General features: G+C 48.4%; 2 protein-coding genes across 5 annotated transcripts in view; one reads left to right on the top strand and one right to left on the bottom strand.

Annotated features, from left to right (window-relative positions):
• Window positions 1–5212, bottom strand: part of stac3 (SH3 and cysteine rich domain 3) — a 10088-nt gene extending 4876 nt beyond the window's left edge. The window contains exons 1-6 of one of the 4 annotated variants that reach the window (XM_061258074.1): window positions 5007–5212; window positions 4504–4569; window positions 2236–2369; window positions 1452–1530; window positions 1044–1197; window positions 588–685 (exon numbers count right to left, since the gene is read on the bottom strand). In XM_061258074.1, coding sequence (XP_061114058.1) covers window positions 588–685; window positions 1044–1197; window positions 1452–1530; window positions 2236–2252 — 348 coding nt within the window. In that variant the 5' untranslated portion in view covers window positions 2253–2369; window positions 4504–4569; window positions 5007–5212. Of the gene's footprint in view, window positions 1–587; window positions 686–1043; window positions 1198–1451; window positions 1531–2235; window positions 2370–3695; window positions 3823–4503; window positions 4957–5006 lie in introns of those variants that run through there. The other 3 variants (XM_061258077.1, XM_061258076.1, XM_061258073.1) reach the window with 3 other exon arrangements.
• A 5196-nt stretch (window positions 5213–10408) lies between these two features.
• kif5aa (kinesin family member 5A, a) overlaps window positions 10409–20000 on the top strand; it is a 38440-nt gene continuing 28848 nt past the window's right edge. The window contains exon 1 of the mRNA XM_061259167.1: window positions 10409–10789. Within this exon, the coding sequence (XP_061115151.1) occupies window positions 10661–10789 (129 nt within the window). The 5' untranslated portion in view covers window positions 10409–10660. The remainder of the gene's footprint in view (window positions 10790–20000) is intronic.

The raw sequence follows: 20000 nt of genomic DNA, 5'->3' as shown, positions 1-20000 counted from the left end.
GAGAGGGAAGGAGGGAGAGAGAGAGAGAGAGGGAGGGAGGGAGAGAGGGAGAGAGAGAGAGAAGGAGAGATTTTGACACCACTTTGAACCATGTAGCAAAGAGAAGGTCACAACTGAACTGTACTTTGTACACAACAGGTGTCTCAGGTATAGCTCTGGAGTGGGTTTTCATATTCACAACAAAAGTGTCTCTTTAGTTCACCGTTAATGGGAAACCCACCCCTGTGCTGTTAGTACCACAGTAATACTTTACAATGTGTCGGGTGTTAGCATAATGCTAGCATACTGTTAGCATATGTGCTACTAGCATAATGTTAGCATACTGTTAGCATGTGTGCTGTTACTATCATATTAGCATACTGTTAGCATATGTGCTGTTAGCATAATGTTAGCATACTGTTAGCATGTGTGCTGTTACTATCATATTAGCATACTGTTAGCATATGTGCTGTTAGCATAATGTTTGCATACTGTTGGCATGTGTGCTGTTACTATCATATTAGCATACTGTTAGCATATGTGCTGTTAGCATCCTGGTAATACTGTTCAGCATGTGTGCTGTTTGCGCTCTGATAAAAATGACTCACAATTTTTCCAAAACACTTCTGGAACTCAACATAAGACTGGCAGTAGTGGTGAATGTTGGTCTTGCAGTTCTTACACCTCAGACAAAACTTGTTGTTGTCTGAAAGAGAGGGAGAGGGGGAGAGAGAGAGAAGGAGAGACATGTTGTCTGTTTTGTCTTGCCAGCTGCATGTACAGTATATGTACAGTATGGGATATTACTTTGGTAAACCGTACATCATTAACTTGAGTTCTGCAGTATATCGCTGTGGGTGTGAGTGTGAGTGTGAGTGTGAGTGTGAGTGTGAGTGAGTGTGAGTGTGTGTGAGAGTGAGTGTGAGTGTGAGAGTGAGAGTGTGAGTGTGAGTGTGAGTGTGGGTGTGTAGGTGTGGGTGTGTGTGTGTGTGTGGGTGTGTGTGTGAGTGTGGGTGTGAGTGTGTGTGTGTGGGCTCATGAGGCAGGGCAGAGGCAGGACTCACGGACGATCATCCTTGCACAGACGTCGCAGAACTTTGCCTGCTTGCAGTAGTGGTCTTTGAACTTGTGCGGCCTCTCGTTCACCATTATAACGGGCTCTGGAGTGGGCTCCTTCTTCTCCTCTACCTCCACCTCCTCCTCATACACAAAGTACACCTGCAGGGGGTTATAGCACATACACACCTCTTACACACAGTACACCTGCAGGGGGTTATAGCACATACACACCTCTTACACACAGTAAGTCGTGTATGCACATTCAGGAGTGCAGCAGGACTGGGGGTGAATGTTTATGGAATATGAAGCAGAGAATACTGTATTCAGTCCAGTAAAAGGTCAGTTCGAGGTCAGTTAGAGGTCAGTTCGAGGTCAGTTTGAGGTCAGTATTTGTGTTGCTGTCACACACTCACATTGTTTTCACTCTCTTTCACGAAGTTCTCCGGGACAGGCGGGTGATCGTGGATATCCACAGACGCCTTGTCGTCCAGTCTGAAACACACAAGCGCTGAAGATCATTCTGCACTGGGGGGAAATTCTTCCCGAATTCCAGGACAGTAAAATTCAGTTTTTGATACCACTGGGGCCTGTTTCCCAAAGCAGGACTGTGGAGTTAACCGGATGACTGCGCAAAGTAAAACATGGAACAGCACTTTACTTATTACTCAGTCCATGTCCCAGATTTGTTTATTATTGAGATTAATTACATTATGATGGTAACTTTGACTTGCAGTTGAATGCAAATAAAAGTGTTAATCATAAAGAGCACACACACACACTCATACACACACACACTCACACACACTCTCATACATGCACACACACACACACTCTCATACATGCACACACTCACACTCATACACACACACACACACACATACTCACACACACTCTCATACATGCACACACACACACACACACACACACACACACACTCATACACACACACACACACACTCATACATGCACACACACACACACACACACTCACACACACTCTCATACATGCACACACACACATACACACACACTCATACACACACGCACACACACACACTAACACACACTCTCATACATGCACACACACACATACACACACACTCCTACACACACGCACACACACACACACTCACACACACTCTCATACATGCACACACACACACACACACTCATACACACACACACACACACACTCACTGGTCATATTGGGCCATGGTGTGTTATGGGCTCTCCTCAGAACAGCTGCTGCGTCTCTCCAGGCCAGCAGGGGGCGCTGTGGGGGCAGAAGTGCTGTCTCTCAGCAGCCTGAAAGTGATCAGCTCCTTTTACACCTGTGGTAGCAGAGCGCAGTGCAGTTAGCAGGAGAACAGCAGTAAAACTGGCATCCAGGCTGGGTCTCTGCTACACACACAGACACGCACAAGCAATTACACCACGCATATACACTATCACACACACACACACACACAATCACACCACGCATGTACAATATCACACACACACACACACACACACACAATCACACCACTGTCACACACTGTCACACACACCACACACACACACACACACACAATCACACAACGCATATACACTATCACACACACACACACACAATCACACCACGCATATACACTATCACACACACACACACAATCACACCACGCATATACACTATCACACACACACACACACACAATCACACCACTGTCACACACTGTCACACACACCACACACACACACACACACAGACACACAATCACACCACGCATATACACTATCACACACACACACACAATCACACCACGCATATACACTATCACACACACATGCACACACAGTCACACCATGTATACACTCTCACACACATACACACACACACAATCACACCGCGCATACACACTGTCATACACACACACAAACACTCTCACACAAATACACACACACACACAGACTCTCTCACACACACACACACGCACACACAATCACACCACGCATACACACTGTCACACACACACAAACACACTCACACAAACACATACACACACTCTGACACACACACACACTCACACACACAAACTCAGCAGAGCTGCTCAGCCCTGTAGGAGTAAAAGCCTGCTCTGGTAATGAGCAGAGACGTGGTGGTAATGAGCAGAGACGTGGTGGTAATGAGCAGAGACGTGACGTAATGAGCAGAGACGTGGTGGTAATGAGCAGAGACGTGGCGGTAATGAGCAGAGACGTGACGGTAATGAGCAGAGACGTGACGGTAATGAGCAGAGACGTGATGGTAATGAGCAGAGACGTGGTGGTAATGAGCAGAGACGTGGTGGTAATGAGCAGAGACGTGACGTAATGAGCAGAGACGTGGTGGTAATGAGCAGAGACGTGACGTAATGAGCAGAGACGTGGTGGTAATGAGCAGAGACGTGATGGTAATGAGCAGAGACGTGGCGGTAATGAGCAGAGACGTGGCGGTAATGAGCAGAGACGTGGTGAAACGTGGCGGTAATGAGCAGAGAGACGTGGCGGTAATGAGCAGAGACGTGATGGTAATGAGCAGAGAGACGTGGCGGTAATGAGCAGAGACGTGGCGGTAATGAGCAGAGACGTGGTGATCAGACCCTCTCTCTGAATCTCCTCATGCATCATTCACAAACCCCGGCATGGAAACTCCAGAAACTCCAGAAAGGCTCCAAGCACAGACTCAGTCCTTCAGTGACACTTTTATCTTCTATTCTCGGGGTAACTCTCACCTCATCAGCACTCAGAGAACTGTGGGGAAACCTGAGCCACACTTATAAAAATCTCACAAACAAACGGCACAGGCACCCTTTAATAACACTTTGTGAGGTGCAGATTATGTGTGCTGACAATCCTCCGGGTTCTGCAAAGAGATTCATAACAACATCTACACAGCTTCTAAAGATTTTAAATATTTAAAACATGTATTTCATACAGGTCTGGGTAAAAATATTATTCATATATTTGACACGTGTGTGTCCAATATAATGATAAAATACATATATGCTGAAAACATAATCTATAACTATCAGAGAGTGCATATTTTCCCAAATGCCAGTTTATAATTTATTTGTTTTGCTCATAATCACACAGCAGAGCACATCTTAAAGCTATGATTCAGGGGAAATGCTGAAATCACAGATTAAAGCATGTTTGTGATTCAGGGGAAAAACTGAAATCACAGATTAAAGCATGTTTGTGATTCAGGGGAAAAGCTGAAATCACAGATTAAAGCGTGTCTGTGATTCAGGGGAAAAACTGAAATCACAGATTAAAGCATGTTTGTGATTCAGGGGAAAAAATGAAATCACAGATTAAGGCATGTCTGTGATTCAGGGGAAAAACTGAAATCACAGATTAAAGCATATCTGTGATTCAGGGGAAAAGCTGAAATCACAGATTAAAGCGTGTTTGTGGTTCAGGCGACAGCTGAAATGCACTGACCGTGTGTTCTGTCCCAGTCCTCAGCGAGAGTGGGGTGTTCACTTCAGAGCGATCCCGGGTCCCAGCCTGGAATAATCCACACAAACTCTGAATCCCTGATTCAGGAATGGTCCCTGTTCTTTCTGTGTTCTGTCCTGTGGTTTTCCTCCAGCTGCTCGGATATGAGTGCTTCCCTTAATGTAGCTGTGCGCTACATGCATGTGTGCCAGTGTGTGTGTGTGGGTGTGTGCCAGTGTGCATGTGTGTGAGTGTGTGTGTGTGTGGGGGGGTGTGTGCTAGTGAGTGTGTGTGTGTGTGTGTGTGTGGGGGGGGGGGGGGGGGGTGTGTGAGTGTGAGTTTGCGTGTGCGTGCAGGCACGTGCATGTGCGCAAGAGTGTGTTTGTGTGAGTATGTGTGTGGGTGGATACAGTATGTATGTGTGTGCATGTATTTGTGCGTGTGCATGTGTGTGCGTGTGAGAGAGTGTGTGTGTGTGTGTGTGTGTGTGTGTGTATCAGCGTTACCGTTGGGAGCAGATGGTTTCCTCAGTCTCCACTCAGATGACGAGCTGTAATTAGACCCCCGTCTCCTGATTTGGGGTGTGGTGTCTGGGTGGCCGGCATTTCTGGAGGGGTACACATTTTTCATACATTCCTGGCAAACTCCTCACAGAAACACAGTCATTCAGGAGCCGGGGGGCCGGTGGGCTGCCCACCATGGCCGGCTACTGCCCACAGACACAGGCCAGCGAAGGGGCCACACACACAGACAAACCCCCAAAGCCTTTCCTAACCAACACCCAGCTGGGGTATTATCTAATTACCCCAGGTCATATTACTGCCCTGCACAGATAAATCACGAGCTAATATTAGAGTCTTCTTCTGCTCCCTCGGGGGTTCTGGGTTGGGGGTGGTTACAGTTGCCCAAATGTGTGCACTCTCAGCACACACACCTGCTCAGGCCTCGCGATTAGCAAGTTTAGACCAAACTGCTGTTTCTGCAGCCACACCTGCTGGTCTGCTCCAGGGCCGTTTTAGCCTCCTCTCAGTTGGATATCAGCCTGAGGTATTCCTTGCATGAGTTTCCATTGACACTGTAGCCTCACGCTTTCCTCTCTGTGTGGAGTTTGCATGTTCTCCCCCTGTGTCAGTGTGGGTTTCCTCCGGGCACTCTGGTTTCCTCCCGCTGTCCAAACACAAGCAGGTTGGGTTACCTGGAGAGCCCCTCGGAGTGCTGCTGCTGTTGCCCTTGAATGAGGCGCTGGCCTCAGAACTGCTCCTGGGTAACTAGGATGGGCCAAACACAGAGGACACATTACTCTGCCAGAGAAGGCAATAGCAGTCACACATAAATATACGTAATAGTCCAAATTACTGCCAACATTGAAATAGTGAAGCTTTTTATTCCTTGGATGGCCTATTGTCTTGATGATGGTACAGGTGGTAGAGGTTTTACTGTGCTGTACTGTCTCCATGGCTCTCTGTTCAGGGGAAAGGGAATTGAGATCAGGATTAATTTCAGCTTTTCACACCCGTAGACACATTTACATTACATTTTAATCATTTGGCAGACGCTTTTAATCCAAAGCGACTTACAAGTACATAGGTTCTTGTTAGTTAAAGCATCACATCCATAACTAGTAAAACACACATGAAGTGTTGTTCTAAACATACAGTCATCATAAGTGCAATTTCTTTTTCTTTTTTTTGGGTTAGACAAGAGGGATAGGGATATCAGAGAGGGGGGCGGGGGAAATCAGGAGGGAGGACTAAGGTACAGTTTGAAAAGGTGTTTTTTTAGTCTGCGTCGAAATAGGGGGAGGGATTCTGCTGTCCTGACAGTGGTCGGCAAGTCATTCCACCACTGAGGAACCAGAACGGAAAACAGGCGTGAACGTGCAGCTCGACCGCCAGGTGCTCGTAGAGAGGGAACCATAAGGCGACCAGAGCTGGCAGACCGGAGTGGTCTAGCTGGGGAGTAGGGAGTGATCAGGGATTGTATGTAAGGTGGGGCAGTCCCCTTAGCAGCCTGAAAGGAGTCTTCTGTGATCGCTCCAGAGGGGTAAGAAAAGAGTCCCATCTACAAATCACACTCAGCATCCATGTGGAAATCCCACTCTAATTCTAAAAGATGCAGAACTGAATCTTCTCTATGTCAGCACTGTCCTGGTGCCAAGTGCCAGATTCTCTGCAGTCCTTCATGCTACCAGCAGATGGCGATAAGGCAACTATAGCAGTGACTGTGCTGTGCCTGAAATGCTGAAATCCGCTTTTCCATCCCTGTTTGCCATCCAGTTTCTTAAAGTCTGGAGGTGCGTTGTAAGAGACAGGACATGCCTCTCCTATAATACGGTCTGTATCACATTGCATCGTCCTCTTCTGAATGAGAAGTGCTGTCATTTCTATTTGTTGAAAGCAAAAAATACCCTGACAATAAGTTGAGAATGTGCACATTAATCACATGAAAAAATGTGGAGTACAAAGCAAAAATCTGCCATTGCCCTGATCATTATGCAGCTCATTGTACATGAATAAAATGGATTAAAGTTGCCTCAAAGTGATCAAAGTGAAGGCAAATTGAATTGTGCTGCATTAAATTAATTAAATTAATTTAAAAACGGGAAACAACGAGGAACGCCAGATCTGCTGTTAAAACAGGAACAGGGCCTTTCTCCTTCTGTGTGTTGGCATTTGATTCAAAGCGGTTTTAAAGGTACACACTGAGTTTTTACGGACTGTGGTCTGGCGTGATGTGTTTATAAGCACAAATCAGTTTAAATAACGTGCGTCTGAGTGGACTTCAGGAACGGCTGCTGCCTCCCTATGCGTTTTATCCTGATTATCAACAGCATGCACTGTGGGCGATGTGGCATTAACGCAGACATATTCAAATGTAAAGTGTGGTGTGTGTGTTTCTGCATGTGTGTGCTTGGGGATGATTTCATGTGAACTGTAGCGTGAATGAAGCGTGTTTTAAGCATGTTCTCTGGCCAGGTGGAGGTGTGGTGTGGTGGGGTTTGTGAAGGCCAGGAGTAGGCCAGGTAGGGTGGCCTGTAGCGTAGTGGTTAAGGTAAATGATTGGGACCCGCAAGGTCGGTGGTTCTAATCCTGGTGTACCCACAATAAGATCCGCACAGCCGTTGGGCCCTTGAGCAAGGCCCTTAACCCTGCATTGCTCCAGGGGAGGATTGTCTCCTGCTTAGTCTAATCAACTGTACGTCGCTCTGGATAAGAGCGTCTGCCAAATGCCATTAATGTAATGTAATGTAATGTAAAGAGTAGCTGGTTGTCCAGCAGTTGGTATGTCCGGTCTGGGTGGAGGCCAGAAGGCAGCAGCTTTTAGAACTAGAAAACTTCAGAGCAACAGATTAGCGTAGTGGTTAAGGTAAATGACTGGGACCCGCAAGGTCGGTGGTTCAATCCCTGGTGAGCCATGGTAAGGGCCGCACAGCCGTTGGGCCCTTGAGCAAGGCCCTTAACCCTGCATTGCTCCAGGGGAGGATTGTCTCCTGCTTAGTCTAATCAACTGTAAGTTTTTTTATAAAAGCATCAGCTAAATGAGATAAAAATACATGAAAAAGAAACTGTGAAGAAGTAGTTCACATCATCTGTGATTGGCTGAGCTTAACCAGCTGAGCTGAACCCGCTGAGGGAAGGAAAGCAGCCGGTCAGCCTTTCCTCTGCACTGGCTCCCCCTGCAGGCCACTGTGTGTATGTGCACTTCTGCACACAGCTGTTTACTCACCGACATCATGGCGCCTGGGTAACCCAACCTCAATGCCGCGTGGGCCGTTCTGTTTTTAAAACTCTTATGTCGTGTGAACTGTGTGTGTGTGTGTGTGTGTGTGTGTGTGTGTGAGAATGTGTGTATGTGTGCGTGTGTGTGTGTGTTCACAGATGACAGCTGACTCAAGTGCCTATTCATCGATTCATCAGAATTCATATCCAAAAAGTGCACATTCTCCATCCTGTTGTAAGATCAACCTTTTTCCACACCCTTGCTGTGTCCCTTGGCCTGGTGATTCTGAACTTTCATTTCATAATTATTGAGGCCACTGTGCTCCTGGGAGCACTCAAAGCTTTAGACATGGTTTTATCCCCTTGCCCTGTTCTATGACTCATCACAATTTTATTGCGGAGGTCCTTGGAGAGAGTTCCTTGGACTTCATAGCTTGTTTTTTTGTCCTGACATGCAGACACATCTGAAGGATAATTCAAGCAAAGAGGATACATCTGACCACAATGTGCCAGAGCAAAGGGTCTGAATACTTATGTAAATGCCAGATTTCAGTTTTAGATTTCTAATATAATTGCCAAAATTTCTGAAAACATGTTTTTACATTGTACTTATGGGTTATTGTGTGTAGATTGATGGGCCAAAATGGCTATTTTATCTACAACACAGATTTTAAGTTTCAAGAATTTGGGGCAATGGTTTTCTTCACAGTATCTTCCTGACTCCCATATTTTTAATATTTACATTTTATTTGTATTATTTATGCTTTTAAAAATATGTGAATTGTTGTATTATTTTTCAATGGAAGTTAGGTTTTCATTTTACATTAAAATGTTTATGGACATGTTGGTCCTGATTCTGTGCTTGCCAAAGGCATGTTGATTAATTCGCTGGTTTAAGCAGATGGTGTTCAGTGGTTATCTAATATTATATTTGTCTCTAGATCCGTTCAGTGTGACAGTAATCGAGTGAATCAGGAAGGGGGCAAACACTTTAGCTCGTTTTTATGGTCAGGCGTTCCCATAAGCCTCTCCCCACAGAGTCACGCGGCTCCCTTTGACTGAGAGGCTGGAAAAGCTTCAATTAAAATTCAGGCTCGATTTTTATTAACATACCGAGAGAAACCACATTAGTTACACATAATCACCCCAGGTTTGTAATCTGAAATCTGTACGCCGTCCAATTCAATCATGTTAGAACCAGAAGGCATACAGAACAACGTTTCCAAGTGAAACATGTTCCATCTGTTCAACCAAGCATTGATTGTGGTTTTGGTATCTGAAATCTGAAATCCACCGATAAATAATTATGTTCTGTAACGTGTTCAGGCATTGTATTAAACGTTGTTATAAGATGCCAAATTGGCGTTTTGGATTATTTTAACATGTTAATAGCCTTGTGACATTGTTGTTTTGCATACAGCCTCGAGAACACGAGTTTCGGAAGCTACCGACTTGTCAGGGTATTTTTTTTTTTTTACCGCGTGCCACGTGACACCGGTCCTCTCCGCTTACCCAAAGGGCGAATAATTTATTTCTATAAACATGTATAACAACAAAAAAACGAGGTGCATTTGTCTTTGTTGTGCGCGTGTCCTTTATTTGCTTCCAGGCCAGAATAAATGCGTAATGATGGATCGTGGAGAGAATTGCATGTCATCGTAACTGTGCCGCAGGTAGTGAGAGCAATGCAGGCACTCTTGGGCAGACTAAGATCAATAATCTTCGATATTTTCCCGTTGGTGTGTCATGTCAGATTCCCGGAAAATAACTTGGTGGACTAGAGAGGTACACCACGATGTTTTCAACAATTTATTGCTGTTATAACTATAAAACAATCATTTTTTAACCTTAGATCACCTTTAATAACACACGTGCCTTGTAGAGAAGGGTTATTCTGTCCCGACGCGCAGACATATGTAGCCTGTAGCCTAATGACCTGGTTTTTGTGAAGTAGAGTTACATGAAATTATGTTTTATCTGAATTCCAAATGACCTAAATCTGAATGATCTTTCTCATCGCTCGCTCGCTACATGGTGCGTGATGTTGCGAACACATCGGGCCCGTTCGCCGCGCGCCTTGGTGCTGATGAGAGTGTCCCTTTAAAGTCGCCTGGCAGCGGGCAGACCACGCCCCATGTCTGATACACCCCAGCGAACTCAGACCGCTGGAGCCGCCTCACTCTGCTGCGCTCCGCATCACCTCTTCCGCCGGGAGTTCCTTATCCGCACACAACAAACACAACATCTAAACATTCACCAGCGGAGGACAACCTGCAAAGCCTCGCCTCATAATTTAAGCAGTTGCTGGATTTCTTTCTTCTGAAACCAGTTAGTGGATACGCAGCCGATATACACGTTTAATCGTTCATTGATCGAAACACCGACAGAATATTAGGCCGAAAACAATCTATTTCTGAAGTGTATTCTGAAGTATTTTCACGATGACTGATCCTGCCACAGAATGTAATATCAGGGTTCTCTGTCGCTTCCGCCCCCTGAATCAATCCGAAATTCAGCGCGGGGACAAATTTCTTCCTAAATTTCAAGGAGACGACGCCGTCGTCATCGGGGTAGGTGGCTTTGTGTCTCTAATTATTCATAAGAACTCTTCTTTTTTTTATTATTTTCTTATTTTTGTTGAGATGCTGTTGCGAAGGGATGTCTCCTCATGATAATAACCATACTTAAGGGTTAGCCGCTACATTTCGTGGGTTTATTGGCTTAAACAAAATATATCTCAATTCGTGTCTCGGAAGTACTTTTACTTGATCACCTGGATCACATTTCCATTAAGGTTGACGTGAGCGTTTGCAGCGATGATAAATAAAAGAAAAAAAGAAAAAGAAAAAAACCGGACAGCGCTTCCCGCAAGCCGGTCATTTTTTCAGTTGGTCCGGGAAGGCCGACCATCGATGTAAACTGCACATCTGTGATAGCATAACGCTACGTCACTCTACTGCGATCCTCTGATAAAAGAATATTGTCTTAATGATTTATGTATACTGCGTCTGGTCTGGCGAAGTGTGCTCGCGCGTTACGTGCTAATAAGGCGTAAAGCCCACAAAGAGTGACGTGGTTATTTAGAAATATTGAGATGGAACCGTATCTTATACACATCTCAGTCAATATGAATTATTAATGTTTGTATGTAGGCTTGCCTTTGTGAAAGTAATGATTTGGATTGACACTAAATGTGCTTCAGATGTACAGACTCGCCATTAAGGCAGCTGATCTTGCTGTCTGTTTGCACCACTGGGAGGATATTGCAGTTCCAGTGGCTCGGCCAAAGAGCCCTGCTGCTGTGTCAGTGTGTGCGTGTGTGTGTGTGTGTGTGTGTGTGTCTGTGTGTGTGAGAGAGAGTGTGAGTGTTATTTACTGGCCTTATTTGTCTCACAGACACACACACACACACACACACACACACACACACAGACACATACAGACACATACATATTCAGACACACAGGCATACATGCATACATACACACACCACACACGCACACACACACACACACACACACACTCAGACACACAGACACACACACACAGACACATACGTACTCAGGCACACAGACATACATACATACATACACACACACAGACACACACACACACACACACTGACACATGCATACTCAGACACACAGACATACATACATACACACGCATACACATACATACACACACGGACACATACACACACACAGACATACTCTGGCACACAGACATACACATGCACACACACACACACACACACACACACACAGACATACGCATAGACATACGCACAATCAGACACACACAGATACACGCACGCACACATGCGTATGCATGTACACAATCACATACACACACACACACACACACACACACACACACACACACACAAACCTTTCAAATGCATTCTGTCCAACGACAAATCCAACAACGAATCATTTCCAGACCTAAACAGAAATGCTAACGTATAGGGTCCAAATACAAATAGTCAAATGCAGTTTTTATGTGTTCATTTTCAGGAAACTTCAGATGTTCACCAGCTGTCTGATGAAAACTATACGATAAAAACTGATACAGTTTTCAGCTGCTGTGGCTGTTTGAAGGAAGTGATTTCTGTACAGTGTTCATGTCATTGATCTGTACATGCACAAACTCTCCTGGATTAGTTTCCTTTCTGTTCATTCTCTTCCTGCAACTGAGCAGAATGTGATGCCACGCTGCTATAAACGCTGTATTACGTTATTTAAGATCCTGCTCATGACGTCATTTTCTGGCTAAGTTCTCCGGGAAAGATAATTGAACCTCAAAATTAAAAGCTATATTGGCATTCATTTGATGATGTGTAAGCCAGGACAGAGGAGAGTGAGTACAGGAGAATGCTGCTGCTGTGTGTGTGTGTGTGTGTGTGTGTGTGTGCGTGTGCGTGCGTCTATGGTGTGTGTGTGTGTGTGTGTGTGTGTGTGTGTGTGTGTCTGTGCATTTCTAGAAGGCTCTCAATGCAAGCCCTGAGCAGCTTTCAGGGTCAAAGAAAATCTTAGAAGAAAATGATTCATGCCAGCTACAAGTGTGTGTGTATACCTGTGACCTTCAGTATGTGCATTAACGTACCTCTGTGTGAGTGTAAAATATACAGTATAGGCATTAAATAAATTGGAAAATATAAATGTTCAGTTGCATTGATCCTGCACTGGTACTTAATATGAAGTGCTTCAGTATATTGTTCGTGGTGCCCAACCCTATTCCTGGAGATCCATTCAACCAGAATTTGACACACCTGACTCTACTAATAAGCAGCTCAATGAGATATCTAGCTGTTGAATGAGGGGTGCTTTGTTAGGGTTACAGTGAAAACCTACAGGATGGTAGATCTCCAGGAACAGGGTTGGGAAGCTCTGCTCTAGCTGTTGAATGAGGTGTGCTTTTGTTAGGGTTGGAGTGAAAACCTAGAGGACGGTAGATCTCCAGGAACAGGGTTGGGCAGTCCTGCTCTAGATGTTGAATGAGGTGTGCTTTGTTAGGGTTGGAGTGAAAACCTACAGGATGGTAGATCTCCAGGAGCAGGGTTGGGCAGCCCTGCTCTAGCTGTTGAATGAGGTGTGCTTTGTTAGGGTTGGAGTGAAAACCTGCAGGATGGTAGATCTCCAGGAACAGGGTTGGGCAGTCCTGCTCTAGCTGTTGAATGAGGTGTGCTTTGTTAGGGTTGGAGTGAAAACCTGCAGGATGGTAGATCTCCAGGAACAGGGTTGGGCAGCCCTGCTCTAGCTGTTGAATGAGGTGTGCTTTGTTAGGGTTGGAGTGAAAACCTACAGGATGGTAGATCTCCAGGAACAGGGTTGGGCAGCCCTGCTCTAGCTGTTGAATGAGGTGTGCTTTGTTAGGGTTGGAGTGAAAACCTACAGGATGGTAGATCTCCAGGAACAGGGTTGGGCAGTCCTGCTCTAGCTGTTGAATGAGGTGTGCTTTGTTAGGGTTGGAGTGAAAACCTGCAGGATGGTAGATCTCCAGGAACAGGGTTGGGAAGCTCTGCTCTAGCTGTTGAATGAGGTGTGCTTTGTTAGGGTTGGAGTGAAAACCTGCAGGATGGTAGATCTCCAGGAACAGGGTTGGGAAGCTCTGCTCTAGCTGTTGAATGAGATGTGCTTTGTTAGGGTTGGAGTGAAAACCTGCAGGATGGTAGATCTCCAGGAACAGGGTTGGGCAGCTTGTGTAATGGACGGTAGATCTCTGATTTGGGGTGTGGCCCCAGGAGGCCCCAGGGGAGCTGACCCATGGCTCCACTGGTCCCCACCTCACCCCCCCCAGCCCTGGGTCCCAGCTAGAGGGCTCATTGTCATATCATTAACTCTGTTAGGAAAGAGGAAACGGCACAATCAATTCTTCTGTTAATCTGATTCTCCCTGCAGTCAGACAGGAAGTGGTCGTAATGCCTCAACCTCCTGCTGAAGCCCTGTCAGTTCTGCTCAGTGTCGGTGTGTCTGACAGCTCAAATAGACCGTACCGACCTGACCAGACCAGTACACACTCACACACAGCTGATACCCATCAGGCCTGAGTCAAATGTGTAATGGTTTTGGGTTTTCTCGGCTTTACTGAGCTTGCTTGGTGGAGAGGAACCTGTGAAATACTCTTCAAAACTGCAAATTGCTGTCCCTCATGGCTAGCTCAATTTCACTAGGCAAGATCAATCAAGCACAGAAAAGTATTTGAATACAAAACAATTATGTATTGGACCCAGGACTGATACCCATCACCTTCCCTTATTAACCCCCACGACCTCCTCTCCCTCCTCCGCCACCTCCTCCCCCTCTCTCCCTCTCCCCACCTCCTCCTCTCCCTATCCCCCTCTCCCCATCACCTCCTCCCCCTCCTCCCCCTCTCCTCCTCTCCCTCTCCCCACCTCTTCCTCCCCATCCCCCTCTCCCCATCACCTCCTCCCCCACCTCCTCTCCCTCACCCTACCTCAACCTCCCCATCCCCCACTCCCCATCACCTCCTCCCCCTCTCCTCCTCTCCCTCTCCCCACCTCTTCCTCTCCCCATCCCCTCTCCCCATCACCTCCTCCCCCTCTCCTCCTCTCCCTCACCCCACCTCTCCCTCTCCCCATCCCCCTCTCCCCATCACCTCCTCCCCCTCACCTCCACTCCCTCTCCCTACCTCTTCCTCTCCCCATCCCCCTCTCCCCATCACCTCCTCCCCCTCTCCTCCTCTCCCTCTCCCCACCTCTTCCTCTCCCCATCCCCCTCTCCCCATCACCTCCTCCCCCTCTCCTCCTCTCCCTCTCCCCACCTCTCCCTCTCCCCATCCCCCTCTCCCATCACCTCCTCCCCCTCTCCTCCTCTCCCTCTCCCCACCTCTCCCTCTCCCCATCCCCCTCTCCCCATCACCTCCTCCCCCTCTCCTCCTCTCCCTCTCCCCACCTCTCCCTCTCCCCATCCCCCTCTCCCCATCACCTCCTCCCCCTCTCCTCCTCTCCCTCTCCCCACCTCTCCCTCTCCCCATCCCCCTCTCCCCATCACCTCCTCCCCCTCTCCCCTCTCCCTCTCCCCACCTCTCCTCTCCCCATCCCCCTCTCCCCATCACCTCCTCCCCCTCTCCTCCTCTCCCTCTCCCTACCTCTTCCTCTCCCCATCCCCCTCTCCCCATCACCTCCTCCCCCTCTCCTCCTCTCCCTCTCCCTACCTCTTCCTCTCCCCATCCCCCTCTCCCCATCACCTCCTCCCCCTCTCCTCCTCTCCCTCTCCCCACCTCTTCCTCTCCCCATCCCCCTCTCCCCATCACCTCCTCCCCCTCTCCTCCTCTCCCTCTCCCCACCTCTCCCTCTCCCCATCCCCCTCTCCCCATCACCTCCTCCCCCTCTCCTCCTCTCCCTCTCCCCACCTCTCCCTCTCCCCATCCCCCTCTCCCCATCACCTCCTCCCCCTCTCCTCCTCTCCCTCTCCCCACCTCTCCCTCTCCCCATCCCCCTCTCCCCATCACCTCCTCCCCCTCTCCTCCTCTCCCTCTCCCCACCTCTCCCTCTCCCCATCCCCCTCTCCCCATCACCTCCTCCCCCTCTCCTCCTCTCCCTCTCCCCACCTCTCCCTCTCCCCATCCCCCTCTCCCCATCACCTCCTCCCCCTCTCCTCCTCTCCCTCTCCCCACCTCTCCCTCTCCCCATCCCCCTCTCCCCATCACCTCCTCCCCCTCTCCTCCTCTCCCTCTCCCCACCTCTCCCTCTCCCCATCCCCCTCTCCCCATCACCTCCTCCCCCTCTCCTCCTCTCCCACTCCCCACCTCTTTCTCTCCCCATCCCCCTCTCCCCATCACCTCCTCCCCCTCTCCTCCTCTCCCTCTCCCTACTTCCTCTCCCCATCCCCCTCTCCCCATCACCTCCTCCCCCTCTCCTCCTCTCCCTCTCCCTACCTCTCCCTCTCCCCATCCCCCTCTCCCATCACCTCCTCCCCCACCACCTCCTTCCCACCCCCACCTCTTCCTCTCCCCATCCCCCTCTCCCCATCACCTCCTCCCCCACCACCTCCTTCCCACCCCCACCTCTTCCTCTCCCCATCCCCCTCTCCCCATCACCTCCTCCCCCACCACCTCCTTCCCACCCCCACCTCTTCCTCTCCCCATCCCCCTCTCCCCATCACCTCCTCCCCCACCACCTCCTTCCCACCCCCTCCTCTCCCTCTCCCCATCCCCCTCTCCCCATCACCTCCTCCCCAGGTGGTTGAGCCTCAGGGTTGTGTTGGTGAAAGTTCTGAGATCCACGGCTCTGTATCTGCGCTTCTCTCCTACGTCTGGATCAGATCCTCAGTCTCAGATCTCAGGGGAAACCCGATCATCTGGCTGATCACTGGGACCTGAGTGCCGGAAAAAGGATGAGACACGTATAAACTCTCTATCGCTAATGCTTCAGTAACGACGGGCTCGTTATCGTGCCTCCACCTCCCGCCGTGGGGCTGCAGTCTCGGCTGCACACAGAGAACCACAACACAGCCTCAAACAAGCACACAGAGAATCACAACACAGCCTCAAACAAGCACACAGAGAACCACAACACAGCCTCAAACAAGCACACAGAGAACCACAACACAGCCTCAAACAAGTACACAGAGAATCACAACACAGCCTCAAACAAGTACACAGAGAACCACAACACAGCCTCAAACAAGTACACAGAGAACCACAACACAGCCTCAAACAAGTACACAGAGAACCACAACACAGCCTCAAACAAGCACACAGAGAACCACAACACAGCCTCAAACAAATACACAGAGAACCACAACACAGCCTCAAACAAGCACACAGAGAACCACAACACAGCCTCAAACAAGTACACAGAGAATCACAACACAGCCTCAAACAAGCACACAGAGAACCACAACACAGCCTCAAACAAGCACACAGAGAACCACAACACAGCCTCAAACAAGTACACAGAGAATCACAACACAGCCTCAAACAAGTACACAGAGAACCACAACACAGCCTCAAACAAGTACACAGAGAACCACAACACAGCCTCAAACAAGTACACAGAGAACCACAACACAGCCTCAAACAAGCACACAGAGAACCACAACACAGCCTCAAACAAATACACAGAGAACCACAACACAGCCTCAAACAAGCACACAGAGAACCACAACACAGCCTCAAACAAGTACACAGAGAATCACAACACAGCCTCAAACAAGCACACAGAGAACCACAACACAGCCTCAAACAAGCACACAGAGAACCACAACACAGCCTCAAACAAGTACACAGAGAATCACAACACAGCCTCAAACAAGTACACAGAGAACCACAACACAGCCTCAAACAAGTACACAGAGAATCACAACACAGCCTCAAACAAGCACACAGAGAACCACAACACAGCCTCAAACAAGCACACAGAGAACCACAACACAGCCTCAAACAAGCACACAGAGAATCACAACACAGCCTCAAACAAGTACACAGAGAACCACAACACAGCCTCAAACAAGTACACAGAGACGCGATGAGAATGGGTCTTCTGTGAAAGGCAATGTCTTTGAAAAAAGAAGAATTTTCATCGACACATAACCTGCTGAGTTCTGCGGAAATATTCTGCCAGTTACTGCACTTGTCTGATACGCAGAAGCTACAATTATGCTTCATCTCAAAGTGGGAAACTGTCAGACCTAATTCGATTTATTCTCAGTTCAATAAAAAGGAATAAAATCTGTCCTTCAAGAAAAGGGAACTCAATGTGTGTCTGTTTCCTGAATCAAACCAGCATCTGCAACCTAAGCCAAACACTGCTCTGTTCAGGGATGTGACCATTTTGGGGTATGGTTGTATATATAATTATATACTAATTTATTTTTATTCTTTTTTTTATCCGAAGCAACTTACAGTTGATTTGACTAAGCAGGGGACAATTCCTTCCTGGAGAAATGTGGGGTCTTGCCCAAGAGCTGTGTGGCTCTTATCGTGACTACAGTAGGCCTTGAGCCACCAACGTTCCAGGTCCCGATTATGTACCTTAGCCACTAGGCTACAGGCTGCCCCAGTCATGTACCTTAGCCACTAGCCTACAGGCTACCCCAGTCATGTACCTTAGCCACTAGGCTACAGGCTGCCCCAGTCATGTACCTTAGCCACTAGACTACAGGCTGCCCCAGTCATGTACCTTAGCCACTAGGCTACAGGCTGCCCCAGTCATGTACCTTAGCCATTAGACTACAGGCTGCCCCAGTCATGTACCTTAGCCACTAGGCTACAGGCTGCCCCAGTCATGTACCTTAGCCACTAGCCTACAGGCTACCCCAGTCATGTACCTTAGCCACTAGGCTACAGGCTGCCCCAGTCATGTACCTTAGCCACTAGACTACAGGCTGCCCCAGTCATGTACCTTAGCCACTAGGCTACAGGCTGCCCCAGTCATGTACCTTAGCCACTAGACTACAGGCTGCCCCAGTCATGTACCTTAGCCACTAGGCTACAGGCTGCCCCAGTCATGTACCTTAGCCACTAGGCTACAGGCTGCCCCAGTCATGTACCTTAGCCACTAGGCTACAGGCTGCCCCAGTCATGTACCTTAGCCACTAGGCTACAGGCTGCCCCAGTCATGTACCTTAGCCACTAGGCTACAGGCTGCACCAGTCATGTACCTTAGCCACTAAGCTACAGGCTGCACCAGTCATGTACCTTAGCCACTAGGCTACAGGCTGCCCCAGTCATGTACCTTAGCCACTAGGCTACAGGCTGTCCCAGTCATGTACCTTAGCCACTAGGCTACAGGCTGCCCCAGTCATGTACCTTAGCCACTAGGCTACAGGCTGCCCCAGTCATGTACCTTAGCCACTAGGCTACAGGCTGCCCCAGGATGCAGGATATGAATGTGCTCCAGGCCTAGAATATTGTGTCGGGCTGTAATAGCTTTAAGGGGGGCAGCCTCTACCTGTGCCCCGTGGTGGGAGTTCCACACCTGCAGCAGTCCGGCGCTCTGGCAGCCGCCCAGGGAAGCTTCATCAGGCCTGTTTTCAGGCGCTGGCTCTGGGTCTGTGTTCTGGTGTGTTTCTAGGTCACCGTAGTTAAAGCACATTTAGCGCTGTTGTGTACTCACTCTATCCGGCTCTGCCATCACCACTCATATTCACCCTCTGGACACACTGTATGTTCCACCGGATAAAAGTGCCCGTTAAATGAAATGTAAAAGTAATTTGTCGAGCTCAGACCTGAGTGAAATACGGTATGTAATTGTTTTGGATTGAAATACTTTTCCGTGCTCAGTTGATCTTGCCTGGTTGAGCCAATTGAGGCAGCCAAGAGGACCAGAAGGTGGAGTTTGTGCTTTTTGAGAGCATTTCATAGGTTTCAGTACACCAGAGAAGCTCAGTAAAGCGTGGAAAAGTATTTGAATCGAAAACAATGATGTATGTGACCCAGGCCTGGTTGTATTCTCCTGAAACCTCAGGTGTTCAGGTGTTCATATAACAGGCTGGACATACTCCTGCCATTGCCCTTGCTCAGGTACTGGCCTCAGAACTGGAGGTGGTTACCCCTGGGGTTCAGTAAAGTGTTCTGTATCTGCTGTGATGATGATGATAAGGTGTGGTCCTCCAGGACCAGGGCTGAGTGTCCCAGCAGGCAGTGCGGTCCGAGCGGCTCAGATGTAATCTCGGTCACTCTGGCTGCTGTGCTGTGTGTGGCAGTGATGGAGAGATGACCTGTTTCTGATCCCCAGGGATCTCTCAGTGTAATCATACCTCCCCACCACCGCTCTTAAAACCGCCCTTTACGGGAAAGCCCAGCGCTGAGAGGGGG

Source organism: Conger conger, chromosome 10 (genome assembly GCF_963514075.1).
Source record: "Conger conger chromosome 10, fConCon1.1, whole genome shotgun sequence".
Taxonomy (NCBI): Eukaryota; Metazoa; Chordata; class Actinopteri; order Anguilliformes; family Congridae; genus Conger; species Conger conger.
This window is presented reverse-complemented; position numbering and strand designations above follow the sequence as displayed.